We start from the raw sequence: 13,705 nt of genomic DNA, 5'->3' as shown, positions 1-13,705 counted from the left end.
AAATAAACAAATAGAATCATAGCTATTTTTGTGACCATTAACATTACTTTATGGTAATTTCACATCATTACGGAATCAAAACATATTAATTAGTTTTAACAAGAAATAGTAAATCATTCTGATTCCTAGCAGTAGTCCCCATCAAAAAATTCGTTTCCCACACTTTTTTTCTTCCTACTTTCAATTGGAGTATATTTTACAATCACAAATATAGAAGAAAAACCATATTTTCCAAAAGTATTCCAACTTCTAAAAGAAAGGGAAAACTCCTACTCAGATCATTGAGTAAAATAAATTTAATTGAGATAAAAATGAAAGAATATCAAACTTTAATTTTAACACAAAATGAGAGAGGGGGGAGGGGGGTTACTATTAGACACGTGAAATAAAGTGTCACAAACGTATTTTGAGGGGGAAAAGTTTGAGAAATTAGTACTCCCTTCGTCCAACAATACTTGTTCATTATACTAAAAATAGATGTCCAACAATATTTGTCTATTTTATGAAATTCATGAATAATTTTACACTTAGTTTCTAATTTATCCTTATCATTAATTATGGTCATTTCCCTATTACATTTTTCAAGACATTGTATTTATTACTCCCCCCGTCCCATTTTATATGTCACATTTTTACTTTGCACTTGCATTAAAAAATGATGTAACTTTACCCTTCTACCCTTATTTAATTTTTTTGGAACTCAAGTTTTCAATCAATGAATATGAATTAATTTAACCAGTGAACATGAATCATTTACTTAATTTTTCTAAGTTGGTCAAATGTATGTTTTCAATGCTAATAACTCACTATGGTAAAAAAGGAACAATATGCTAATTTATGCATTGATTTTATGAAATGACAAGAATTATGAACCAACTATTTATAGAAATGAATGACATATAAAATGGGACGGAGGGAGTATATTCAAAAGGTGATATAGTAAAATTTCCTTTCTATTTATAGTTTTTTAAGGGGTGTGCCAAAGTCAATAGTGGACAACTATTGTTGGACAAAGGAAGTATTAAAAATGCATTTTTTAGAATTGATTTGATAAAATAAATAAGTAAAAAATAATAATTTTAAAGTTAGAAATCTAGTTTTTTAAAAATAGAATAACGAGTTTACCATTTATTTTTAATTAGAAGTATTTTAACTTTGAAATTTAAATCATTTTTAATACGTAAATACTTCATCTCGAAAAGCAATTTTTTTCAACACAAGTTGAATTTAGTGGGACTCCCAATACTCCTATCGAATTTTGTTATTACTACTACACTTTAGGCAAAAGCCATCTCGAGAATCTAAATTGATAATTTAGCCAAAAACAAAAATCGCCGAAAGCTTATTACGAGTTAATTTCGCCTTTTGTTAAAAACAACTATATAATATAGTATAGTATAATATAACTATGTGGTATCAATATGGATTGTGATGCATGAATAGTTTTAAGTTCGAGCCTTGAGTATAGAGAAAATCTTGTTGGAGCGCGTCATCTCTGAATGGACTGGCTTAGGCAATCCTCCTCCCTTTGAGCTAGCTTTTGGAGTGTGAGTTAGGCCCAAGACCTAATTTAACATGGTATCAGAGCAGGGATCGTCTCACCCGATGTTGGGACCCCCAAAATCAAAAATTGCCCACGCACCAGATGCTAAGCACTGGGCGTGAGGTGGGGTGTTAAAGAATGACAAAAGTCTCACATCGGTGGTTAATGAGATGAGTGAACTCCTTATAAGGCTTAGGCAATCCTCCTCGCTTTGAGCTAACTTTTGGGGTGTGAGTTAGGCCCAAGACCTAATTTAACAGTGCGCGATATAAATTTAATTATAATTTCAATGTGAGCTCCGAACACAGAGTGAAAACCAGAAAAAAAGTAAAACTATGCGTCTATGCCTTCGTGTTAGAATTACATCGACATTTGTAATACATGTACTCTACTAGTTTTTTTTTTTTTTTTTTTATCATTTATAGGATAATATATATCAGTTTTTTCATAATTTATACTTATATTATTTGTACAAATTTGTGAATTGCAAATTAATATTTCCCTTAAATTTTTGAGACCCATTGTCACCACACGTGATATTCACATCACATGAAGCAATAAAAGGGCCAAAACCTAAACCACCTTCTTTGGCTATTCACATAGCCCTTATTTCCTTTTTTCCCCTGTTTTCTCTTCATCGCCACCCATGGCCGCCGCCGCCGTATCTACCGCCTCTTCCGCTGCCGTCACCAACAAGTCTCATCTTTCATCATCCCTCGACAAACCCTTTTCCTCTCCATCCCAAAAGCTCTTATCTTTAGCCGCTAAAACCCTCCCAAAACCCTATCACCACCATCACAGAACTCTCATCACTGCCGCCTCCAAGAACCCATTAACTGACGTCGTTTCGTCCAAACCCAACCCGGATGGCCGTTCTTTTGATTCCTATTTCGATGATGACGATAAACCCCGTGAAGAGTGCGGCGTTGTGGGTATTTACGGTGACTCTGAAGCTTCTCGTCTTTGCTATTTAGCCCTTCACGCGCTTCAACACCGTGGCCAAGAAGGCGCCGGCATTGTTTGCGTTAATGATAACGTTCTCAAGTCTATTACAGGTGTTGGGTTGGTTTCTGATGTGTTTAGTGAATCGAAACTTGACCAACTCCCTGGCGATTTGGCTATTGGTCATGTAAGGTACTCTACTGCTGGTTCATCTATGTTGAAAAATGTTCAACCTTTTGTTGCTAGTTATAGATTTGGGTCAGTTGGTGTTGCCCATAATGGGAATTTAGTGAATTACAAACAACTTCGTGGTGAGCTTGAAGAGAATGGCTCAATTTTCAATACTAGTTCTGATACTGAGGTGGTTCTCCATCTTATTGCTATATCAAAGGCAAGGCCTTTTCTTTTGAGGATTGTTGAGGCTTGTGAAAAGATTGAGGGTGCTTATTCTATGGTGTTTGCTACTGAGGATAAGTTGGTTGCTGTTAGGGATCCTTATGGATTTAGGCCATTGGTTATGGGTAGGAGAAGTAATGGTGCTGTCGTTTTTGCGTCGGAGACGTGTGCTTTGGATTTGATTGAGGCTACTTATGAAAGGGAGGTTCTTCCTGGTGAGGTTGTTGTGGTGGATAAAGAAGGGGTTCAATCTATTTGTTTGATGCCTCATCCCGAGCGTAAATCTTGTATATTTGAGCATATTTACTTTGCCTTGCCTAATTCAGTGGTGTTTGGAAGGTCTGTGTATGAGTCTAGGCGTGCTTTCGGGGAAATTCTAGCTACTGAAGCTCCAGTGGAATGTGATGTTGTGATAGCTGTTCCTGATTCAGGTGTTGTGGCAGCACTTGGTTATGCTGCTAAAGCAGGGGTTCCATTTCAACAAGGTTTGATAAGGTCGCACTATGTTGGTAGGACATTCATTGAGCCATCGCAGAAGATTAGGGATTTCGGAGTGAAACTCAAGCTCTCACCAGTTAGGGCAGTGTTGGAGGGGAAAAGAGTTGTGGTTGTGGATGATTCGATCGTTAGAGGGACAACCTCGTCCAAGATTGTGAGGCTGTTAAAGGAGGCAGGGGCAAAAGAAGTTCATATGAGAATTGCAAGCCCTCCGATTATAGCTTCTTGTTATTATGGAGTGGACACTCCTAGCGCAGAGGAGTTGATATCTAACAAAATGAGTGTGGAGGAGATTAGGGAGTACATTGGATCGGATTCACTAGCCTTTCTCCCAATTGAGAGCTTGAATAAGTTGTTAGGCAGTGATTCTAAAAGTTATTGCTATGCTTGTTTTTCAGGAAACTATCCCGTCGAGCCAACAGGCAAAGTTAAAAGGATTGGGGACTTCATGGATGATGGATTAAGTGGGGATATGGACTCCATTGATGGTGGTTGGCTACCAGGAAGTAGTAAAGTTCAGAAGAAGACCATCTTGAATGAAGTTAGAACCAGTTAAATTTTACATGTTGCTTTAGTTTTTGCTTTGGATTTTTCATGCTTTAACTATAGAAAATTCAATGCCTTTTAAGTTTCCTTTTTTCTCCCCCTCCAAGTCATTCTTCTGTACTTGTATTTGGGATGTTACATCAGATTATCAACTAATCAGAATCGTTAATTATTGGACCATAGTATTTGATTTGCCAAATACATCATTACTGTTCACAGAAGAAATAACCATAAATGGACCTGAACAATTAGGCAAAATATTCAAGCAACCTAACAAGAAGGGAAACTTAGGCGTGACTGGTTAAGTTCGAGTTGTGTAAACAACTATGAATTGACAGTATCCATATTTATGTCTAAAGTGGTCTGCTTTATAACATACATGTCTTTGAACTATGTATCTCTCTGTTGGAAGAAAAGTTCATTGACATGAAAGCACACCTAAGCATACACAGACTTGACACAACTTCTATCACTACACTTCTTTTTTCTTCTCCAAGGATAGCGATAATGCTTTGCTGCTTAATCCAGAGATGGAAAGCAATGAAGCTCGGCTAGGATTATCATAGAATGGATGTTGATTCCATTCCATGGCATCACCAATTGTATCATCTATAACACTCCAACTTTTTCCCAATTTTTGCTTGCAAGAGAACCCTTTATCTGAGGCCATGATTTGGTTCTCTTTGTTGTGGCAATCAGTAAAGCCAGAATTGCTTCTCAGGTACCTCTCGGAAATGGCTTCTTTCATGTTTTCTTCGCTTGAAACAGGACGTTTGCAGAAACTCCCAAATCCTTTTATTCCAACTGTCACTTTTCGCGCTCTTCCCCTCTCCTTTTTCAGGAAACTCTTGTCTTCCAATAGTTTTATAACCCTCTCTGACATGTTTCTAACACTTGATCTCCAATTAAACCTGTTTTAATGGAAAACGAATGTCAGTCATAGATAATGGAATCATCAAAGATTTGACCTTTACCAATTGTGTCATTAACTCACGGAAAACAAAGAGATGAAAGTATAAAGACCAACTCTTTTTCATCAACATATTGGAAACTTTCCATCTGTCTGATGACATCTTCATCACTTTGAAATTCCTCTGCAATACTTTCTGGTCCATGAGTTAACAGGTATTCTAATAACATCACAGCCTTATAAGATGATCTCCAATTTGTTCTATCAAACTTCGACAACCTGTTTTCGAGTAAAGAACAGAAAACACACACCAAATCAAGGAAAGTACAAATAAGATCAATCACTTAGTAATGCAACAAAATAAAGAAAACCTGTTATGCAGAATATCAACTATCCTCCAATAATCATCAATTTCAAAGGCTGCACGCGATATTAGTTAGTCTCATGGTTTGCATGTTTGGTGCAATCAAATCTCCAGTTGTAGCTTCTTCAGCCAGCCTTCATTTCTCATCAATAAAGACATGTCATTCATAATAAGAAACAATGCTATGAAGTTACCAATTTCAAAAAAAAAAATAAGAAACAATGCTATGAACTAAAAACTACTAGAACTAACTACATAATTTATCTGTCGCTAATTCCTTTTTTCTTTTGAGTAGTGGAGAAGATAAAGGGAAGTTACAGTTGAGTATGAGTAACATCTGTAAGCACGAGTCGAGCAGTCTTGATTTTCTGTTTGAGGAAGAAGGAAGCCTGCCTTTTAAATTCATGTAACAAAGGAGAATCCATTTCCCTCAGTTGTAAGTATTACTAATTTTTGTTATGTGGATGATCAACTGAAATGCTTTTTATTATAATCCACATGCGATGGAAATGCAACTTTACTTGCATTTTCTTTTCCAAGTGAGAAGGCCACAAATAAAGTTACAAGGTTGAATCAGCTTTAGTCATTCTTCAACTTTCTTTTTTGCCTTTTGGATGAAGAAAGATTTTTTTTGAACTATGTCAAAATGTAACCCCTAAGAAATACAATTTAGCCCGAATCAACCGACTTTATCAAGAAAGATTACTTTTTCGAGGGGGGGGTCTTAATATCGAACGAGATAGTGCTTTTTCAACTCCTCTCAAATTTGTTGCCTAACACATGTGCCTTGGCTTAAAAGAATGAACTGATATGACTCTATTCAGTATTATGACTAATACAATGATATTAATAAAGCGATAATACATGGATAAGAATGGATATAGACAAAAATTGTCCTTAACACACCAAATCAAACAGTGATATACAACAGTCGCAAGAAATCACACCTTCACTTATATACTTGATAACTTAGATCAAATAGAGCTTTCTATCATACGTTTTTCTTTTCTTTTTTTCCCACGATAGCGATATTCCTTTGCTGCTTCATCCAGAGGTGGAAAGCAATGAAGCTTGGCTATGATTATCTCTGATATCACAAAATGGATGTTGATTCCATTCCATGGCATCACTAATTGGATCATCTATAACATTCTTGTGTATTATAAGAGCATTTGCCAATCTTTGCTTGCAAATGAACATAGTCTCTGAGCCCATAATTTGGTTCTCCTTGTTTTGGCAATCAGTAAACTCAGAATTGCTTCTCAGGTACCTCTCGTCTTTCATGCTATCTTCCCCTGAAACAGGGCGATTGCAGAAACTCCCGAATCCTTTTATTCCAACTGTCACTTTTCGCGCTCTCTGCCTCTCCTCTTTCAGGAAACTCCTGTCTTCCAATAGCTCTATCACCCTCTCTGACATGTTTCTAACACTTGATCCCCAATTAAACCTGTTTTAATGGGAAAAAAATTCAACAATCATCAAAGATTTGATCTTTACAAACTCCGTCTCTAACTTACTAAAGGCATGGGAAACAAAGAGATGAAAGTATAAAGACCAACCCTTTTTCATCAACATATTGAAAACTTTCCATCTCTCTGATGACATCTTCATCACTTTGAAACTCCTCTGCAATACTTTCTGGTCCATGAGTTAACAGGTATTCCAATAACATCACAGCCTTATAAGATGGTCGCCAATTTCTTCTATCAAATTTCGACAACCTGTTTTCGCGTAAGAACTCATAAAAAACTAAAAATCCCAAATCAAGGAGAGTACAAATAATATCAACAAGTAATGCAAAATTGAAAAAAAAAAAAAAAAAAACCTCTTATGTAGAATATCAACTATCCTCCAATAATCATCAACTTCAAAGGCCGCACGCGATATTAGCCTCATGGTTTGCATGTTTGGTGCAATCAAATCTCCAGTTGTAGCTTCTTCTGCCAGCCTTTAAATTAAATTTTGTCATTAATAAACATATATCATTCATAAGATGTAAAAGAAAGTATGAAAAAAAACTGGAATTTGCTACAAAATTTATGTGTTGCTAATTCCTGTTTTTTTGAGTAGTGGAAAAGATAAAGGGAAGTTACAGTTGAGTATGAGTAACATCTGTAAGCGCGAGTCGAGCAATCTTGATTTTCTCTTTGAGGAAGAAGGAAGCCTGCCTTTTGAATTCATGCAACAGAGGAGAATCCATGTTATATTTTGTTATTGGGATAATGAACTGAAATGTAGTTAGAAGAAATTCTTGAATTTGACTGTTTTTTATTAAGTCCACATGAGATGGAAATGCAACTACTCCATTAACTTAACAAACTAACAACTACTCTATAAAGTGGATTTGCGTATGTAATGTCACATTGACACTACTGAAAACATTAGGAAGTATTCAACATTTGACAATTATATACATATTATAAACCGTAACGTCACACTGGAATTTTCCATTATTTTTTCAGGCTGTCTTGTCTTCACTGTATGTTTGCATATATCAAAATTAAAGACGTGGAGGCATTGGGCCCTGGGCGGAGGTAGCATATTGATTTGGCAGAACTCAATAGCTTCGGTCTAAATCTTGCATACGTGTTAAAAAAGTCAATAATATGTACAAAAGTTTAATTCAAAACTCAATTACTCATAATTGAGGCCATATCATAATTGATAGAATTCATAAGTTCGAATCTTGGACCGACTCTTAGATGAGCAATTTCGGTCAAGACATCAGCACAGTAATACATTACCTTTCAAAGTCAAATAGAAGTGTTTGGAATTATAGCAGTTAAAAATAGGTGTAATACCACCAGCTTGAAATGCAAGCCGTTAATCCCGTCAGAAAATATATAGGCAATGCTTAGATACCTAAAAGAGTAATTAAAGGAAGAAAATACAGACAAGGTATCATAGTTTTTATTTTTTAATAAAGGTAAGTGAATAAAAAAAACAGTTTACCTAAATGACCAACCATCTCAGTACATTAATTAAGGAATTCAATTGATTAGACTTAATTGAAACGAGTATCTTATAAAACTATACATCATGTCTTCTACAAATACAATTCACGTTTCCAAAATGAACAATTTTTATAAGTTAACCAAGAAGAATGATCTTCTCAGTTGAGTATCAATAAAAAATCTGTATATAGAAGGAAACAATAATATAAACAAAATCATAAGGGCTATATAAAAGCCCTAACAATAAGCTATTATGAATTGACATATCGATTTCGTACTTGATGATAAATAAGCCACAAATCATGAGAGGAGGAAGGTCGCTAAGAGCTCAGCAAAAATTAGAATCAGACGCATCAGTAATAACAACAAAATGGTCTTAGCCGTTCTCTGCTCTGTCATAAGCCTTGGACTTGTGTTTTGGTGCAAACGAATAGCCAGAAGGAACCTTTCCGAGTACCAGCTCGGAGATCCTTACCTGTCGAGGGAATATATATAGCACATTACAATGAGAGAAGGATAAATGTTTGAAGTGCTTAACAATACTATGTGTACGAACAATACCCAGTCAGCAGCAGAATCAGAGGCCATTAGTGTCTCTAGGTCATCCCTGCCGTAGTATGAGGGTGATCGCCAATTTATTTTTTGTGGGATAATATCTAACAGGCCAACTGGAATGTACCGACATGTGTAGCCAAGCCACTCCAACAAAAAGTGTCTGGTTGTTTCTACTCCTGCGCTCATTTGGTGCAAACATTAGGTATAGATAATGATAATTTATCTACAAGAATTTCTCAGGTAGAAGTATATCGCAAACAAAGCAAACTGCAACCAGAATAAAATGTATGGAGGAAAAACCCCATCTATTCAAGACAAACAATGGAAGGTTCTCCCAGCATACATGTAGCTCTTGCAATTACGTCTTCACAGATATTCAAGAAAAGAATGAATAACCATAGGATGTACAGGATGCATACATAAATTACAGGCTAGTGTAAAATGGATAACAAATTTAAAAAGAAGCATCACAGCCTCACATTTTTCAATGTCCAATCTAACAGGACGCTTCCCTAATATATCGGACAAGTGAACCTATTAGAAGAATGTTATAATTTAAGAATGTAGATAACAAGCAGTATCAATTCCATTTATCCTGGCTATAAAGGGCCAGATACTAAGCACAGTTCAGCAAGTTTGCACATGCCTGGAACATATTAGCGTAAATATAGCAGTTCCACATGTTATCTTATCTCAATTTCTTATATATATATGATGTAAAAGAACAAACATGTGATGATGTAAAGGCGACAACACTCAGTTCTATGAGTAAGCATGGATGCAAATATAAACATGATAGCTCATCTTTATGGCATGCTTCCAATAGATTGCAACAATTAACGTCGGGTTGATTGACAAGACAAACTTCTTACTGTACGATAACATTACTCACATAACTATATACCTTTCGAATCAGAACCCCAGTGTTGAAGGCCAAACCGTGCATAATCCTTCAAGATATCTAGCCGCTCGCCAGATGTAATGTCCCAGTGCCTCTGTTCCTTGATTTCGGTAAATATCCAAGGCTGCAAAATTATGATGTGCTGTTTAGTGCAGATAAACTCTAAGAGGCACATATAGAATGCAACAATAAAATTTTACACAATGGAAATAGAAGAGCAGAAAACATTATACTACTAACCTTTACTAATGCACCTCGAGCAATCATACATGTAGAAAGTTCAGGACACTCAGTTTTGTGGTTGTTCCAGTCTACGTAAGAAAATACATCACCATTTCCAAGGACCTGTAATGACTTGGGAGCCTTTCGCACGCATTGATACACGTAATCCCAGTCAGCAGGCTTACTGTAGCGCTGTTGACGTGATCGGCCATGTATGGTTACTGCAGTTGCACCCCAACTACCCATATCTGCAATTAGAGAATCAATGCGATTTTTCCCCTCAAAATAAGCAGTTCGTACCTAAAGCAGGAAAACGGTGTACTGTCAAGCATCTCCATAAATTCCTTAAGAAACCAAGGGCATGTGTGAACAAGATTGTGAACAATATAAACCCAGAAAATCAATAAATTACTCCACAGCTGCCATTGGGGTGGGGACGCGGAATGTCATATCATAACGCCAATTAATTATCTATGCCCAGGTATGTTGATCTCCAAGAGTTACAAAATAAAAGGGAAAGCAGTCCACCCTACCTTGATAGTTACTGGTGTACCAACTGTCGAAGAAGCAGCTTCTACTACACTCTTCATCCGCATTGGTTTTGTAAGAAGAGCTGATCCAGCACCCTTGTTAACTACAACATCAATTGGGCATCCCATGTTAATATCAATGAAATCCACAGAGCATTCTTGTTCTATAAGCTCAACTGTCTTTGTAACAGTGTCTGGATATGACCCACAAATCTGAACACCAAACAAATTTTCGGACGAATGCCGTCTCAGCAGTGCCCACTCAGCTGCTTGGCCCTGCTTTAGCCATAATACGTGAATTAATAGATGGTTAAGTTACCTCAGGACCCATGCCACCCATGCTCGCATGTCATAAATCATCAAATGAACTTACAGGAAGTCTCAAATAGGGAGAAGGGTTCTAGAACTTAAAACAACCAAGCAAAGAAGAAGGTCATTTGAGATGGAAAAGGTGGACAAGAGGCAAGGACATGATTATCATAGAAGCCAAAGCTACGTATCCATAACTGAACAAGTTGTGTACCCACCATACAAAACCATTGCAGATGTTTCTCTAAACTTGAGGATGAGGTAGGGAACACATGAAGATTTATTTCTTGTGGAAACCAAAAGTAAAACACACACATATCCAATTCAGTTGCATTTGAATGAACTCACGTGTCAAAGGGTTAACAAGAAAATATATGCAATTTTTATAATAGCACTCCTCAGCTTACTTCCTAACCATTAAATTACCACAGAAAGTTTTTCACTGAGCGTCACTCTCATTCATTCTATCTTGAGGCATTCATGAATAATTTTAATGCTAACTTGTGTTTATCCCATCAATAATTAGCAGCGACTGACCTGCAAGAGATTTGTGCACATTGCCATCTCTCCACATGTTACATCAGCTCCTAGCACCTTGCAAACTCTACGAAAAGGCAGATTCCCAACTGTGGTCAAAGGAGCAAGATAGAGCTTGTCTCGAAAATCAATAAGTTTTTTTTCACGGGGGTGCAATTTAAGGCTTTTATCAGAATCTGTCATCGTATCAGCAGTTGGCTCTGATTTATTCACACCAAAGTTGCCGTCTGGAACTCCCCCTTGAACACTTAAACCTGTCAGAATAGATAATATCAGGTTCATAAGCTTTTATCTCTCCATAAGAAACAACCTGAATGCTCATAAAGGAATAAAGCATCTAACAACCACTGCTAACTTGGGAGGAACAAATTTCATTGACAGATGACTTTGCCTTCTTTAAAGGTCTAGCGTCATCAGCCAAATTATTTCCATCTACATTATCTTCTGGTGAAATGGAAGGACTGATACTATCATTAGCAACTACATTGCTGTCTGTTTTGGTGTCCGTAGCTGGTTCTTTTGGTGCGACTTGGCCATTTTCCCCATTATCAGCCAATGTTTTATCTTTAGGATTGCCCTGTAATAAGAAGTTATAATGAACAAGAGAAACAATTCACAGAAAAAAAATCATACAGGTATGAGATTGCTTCCTAATGCTCAAACACCTTGTTCATCAGGCTAAAATTGAAGTTTGTCTAATAAATAGTCACTTTTCCCCCCAAATTTGATATTGAAGAATGGAAGAAGAAATGGCGAGCTGCACAAACCTTAAGTCCAAGAAGTTTGAGAGTGACTTCAGCCTTGGGAAACTTCATTTTATTTTTCCACAGAAGTTTCTGAGTGTCCTTATTGAAAAAATTTAGTTCAGAACTCTTCCCAGGCAAATTCTCAGTTGGAGCTGAAACATCGTCTCTGTGAGTCCCTGCAAACCTACAAGCCAATCCATAAGAACATGGCCCTTCATAAACCAGAAACGGGCAGCTACCCTCTATATCAGCTGGTTTCTGCACTCAAAACAACAAAGATTGTAATTTTATGGCATTCCATAAAGCATAACACGATCAGAACGATAACAAAGATCTTATTTCTTGGTTTACCACAGCTTTAAAAGCTTCCACATCATGACTAAACCGACATTTATCACCATATGGACACGCACTAACTTTTCCTGATTTGGCCACCCCAGGACAGAGATGCAATGGAGATTTTTGTTCCTGCAATCATTTCAAACATTTCATTTGCAGAGAAAAAAATAAACTCAAGTTGGAATCAACTATGTGCTAGTCGGGTGGGCTATAAATGTCATCTAGCTCTATTGTATTTAGACTACTTCATTCCAATACTGGTAAGTAACTTTTCTTCCAATTCAATTCGCCTAATAAAATTAAACTTTTTTAATATATAATGAAAATCACCTCACGGCGTTCACGCTTAATTTGGCGTTTGGATTTTTTGTCCTTAAGAAGAGGAGCTCTTTCGGCCTCAGCTGCATCATCATTTTCGACTCCGACAGTAGTGTTGTTGCTGTTGCTATTGGTAGAAGGTCTGGAAGGTGGAGGGCGAAGATACTCTCTCTTTACAGGAGCTATGGATTTAGCAACCAACTCTTCTGGGGTTCTAAATTCTTGACTCACTCCACCGTCGTCGGCGTTCGATGAAGGGGGTTGCAGTGGAGTTCCCAACTGCTCCACCGCTGTTGCGGTTGCCGCCGGCAACTCGTCCATTAGGGTTTTGGTTTCCATGAAGTGTTTTAAGAGGCGGGGTTTTAAGATTACGTTTGCGGTTTTAAAGTCCCTAGTTCCGGTTAACTGTATTTTATATTTGAAATCAAAATTATCCATCTATGTTTTGGACCATAAATATCCTTAAAAGTTAACTTTGTCATATGTACGGACATGACAGTCTAACATGGCAAAAATCTCTTCTTCTCAATTATGTTGTTCTTCCTTGTTCACATCTATCACAAAAAAGAAATATTAAAAAATATCAAAATAGTTTTTTCATTGTTCTTATTTGAGTTATTGTTTGGACTTTGAAATTTCAATTTTGAAGTGCACTGAACTTCGTTTGAGATAGCAATTGTGCGGAGGCTTATCTAAGGGGGGTCACCGAGTTCACATGAACCCATGGTCCCCTCCCGAGATTATATAATAGTGGTGTTATATTTTTAAAAAAATATTGAAATATAGATGTGTGAACCCACACTCGGAGTATCACATAACGCGATTATGACTGGGTGCACCTCTCTCCGAGAGATTAGAAATTTAAATTTTATATTTATCTTATTTTATTTTTTGTTCTAAAATTAGATAACACTTCTCTAAGTGGTAACTGGTATCACTTTTGGGATTTTAATTAATTCAGTATATATATTAATTTTAGACCTATAATTTAAAAAAATTAACGATTTTCAGTAGTAAGAACCTAATTGTCGAACCGATCAAATTTATATCATAGATCAACCATTTTATAATAGTGCACCCATCATCTCAAAATCC

The 13,705-nt window shown here is 36.6% G+C and overlaps 4 protein-coding genes across 4 annotated transcripts; 1 reads left to right on the top strand and 3 right to left on the bottom strand.

Annotated features, from left to right (window-relative positions):
- The first annotated feature begins 2,069 nt into the window (after positions 1-2,069).
- LOC125816882 (amidophosphoribosyltransferase, chloroplastic) lies at positions 2,070-4,005 on the top strand. The gene has a single exon (XM_049496529.1). The coding sequence runs from the start codon at positions 2,190-2,192 to the stop codon at positions 3,933-3,935; it is 1,746 nt and encodes a 581-aa protein (XP_049352486.1). The 5' UTR covers positions 2,070-2,189; the 3' UTR covers positions 3,936-4,005.
- A 392-nt stretch (positions 4,006-4,397) lies between these two features.
- LOC125815106 (ENTH domain-containing protein C794.11c-like) lies at positions 4,398-5,716 on the bottom strand. The gene is given in 5 exon segments (XM_049494491.1): positions 4,398-4,836; positions 4,953-5,114; positions 5,207-5,274; positions 5,276-5,333; positions 5,518-5,716. Coding segments are annotated over 5 exon segments (834 nt in total). The 5' UTR covers positions 5,625-5,716.
- A 524-nt stretch (positions 5,717-6,240) lies between these two features.
- On the bottom strand, positions 6,241-7,399 carry LOC125816891 (uncharacterized). Its single transcript, XM_049496539.1, has 4 exons — positions 7,293-7,399; positions 7,025-7,147; positions 6,759-6,920; positions 6,241-6,646 (listed from the first exon to the last, which is right to left on the bottom strand). Exons 1-4 carry the CDS (start codon positions 7,397-7,399, stop codon positions 6,244-6,246), a joined length of 795 nt encoding a protein of 264 aa, XP_049352496.1. The 3' UTR covers positions 6,241-6,243.
- Positions 7,400-8,265: 866 nt separating this feature from the next.
- LOC125816879 (tRNA-dihydrouridine(47) synthase [NAD(P)(+)]-like) lies at positions 8,266-12,974 on the bottom strand. Its single transcript, XM_049496527.1, has 10 exons — positions 12,623-12,974; positions 12,305-12,421; positions 11,975-12,211; positions 11,553-11,784; positions 11,208-11,461; positions 10,365-10,637; positions 9,850-10,131; positions 9,613-9,733; positions 8,715-8,884; positions 8,266-8,628 (listed from the first exon to the last, which is right to left on the bottom strand). Exons 1-10 carry the CDS (start codon positions 12,947-12,949, stop codon positions 8,530-8,532), a joined length of 2,112 nt encoding a protein of 703 aa, XP_049352484.1. The 5' UTR covers positions 12,950-12,974; the 3' UTR covers positions 8,266-8,529.
- Between the last annotated feature and the right edge of the window lie 731 nt (positions 12,975-13,705).

The sequence above is a fragment of the Solanum verrucosum genome, unplaced genomic scaffold, assembly GCF_900185275.1.
Source record: "Solanum verrucosum unplaced genomic scaffold, falcon-dt-bn FXZP01000261.1, whole genome shotgun sequence".
In the NCBI taxonomy this organism is placed as follows: Eukaryota; Viridiplantae; Streptophyta; class Magnoliopsida; order Solanales; family Solanaceae; genus Solanum; species Solanum verrucosum.
Note: the sequence above shows the minus strand (reverse complement) of the source record. Positions and strands in the feature narration are given on the sequence as shown.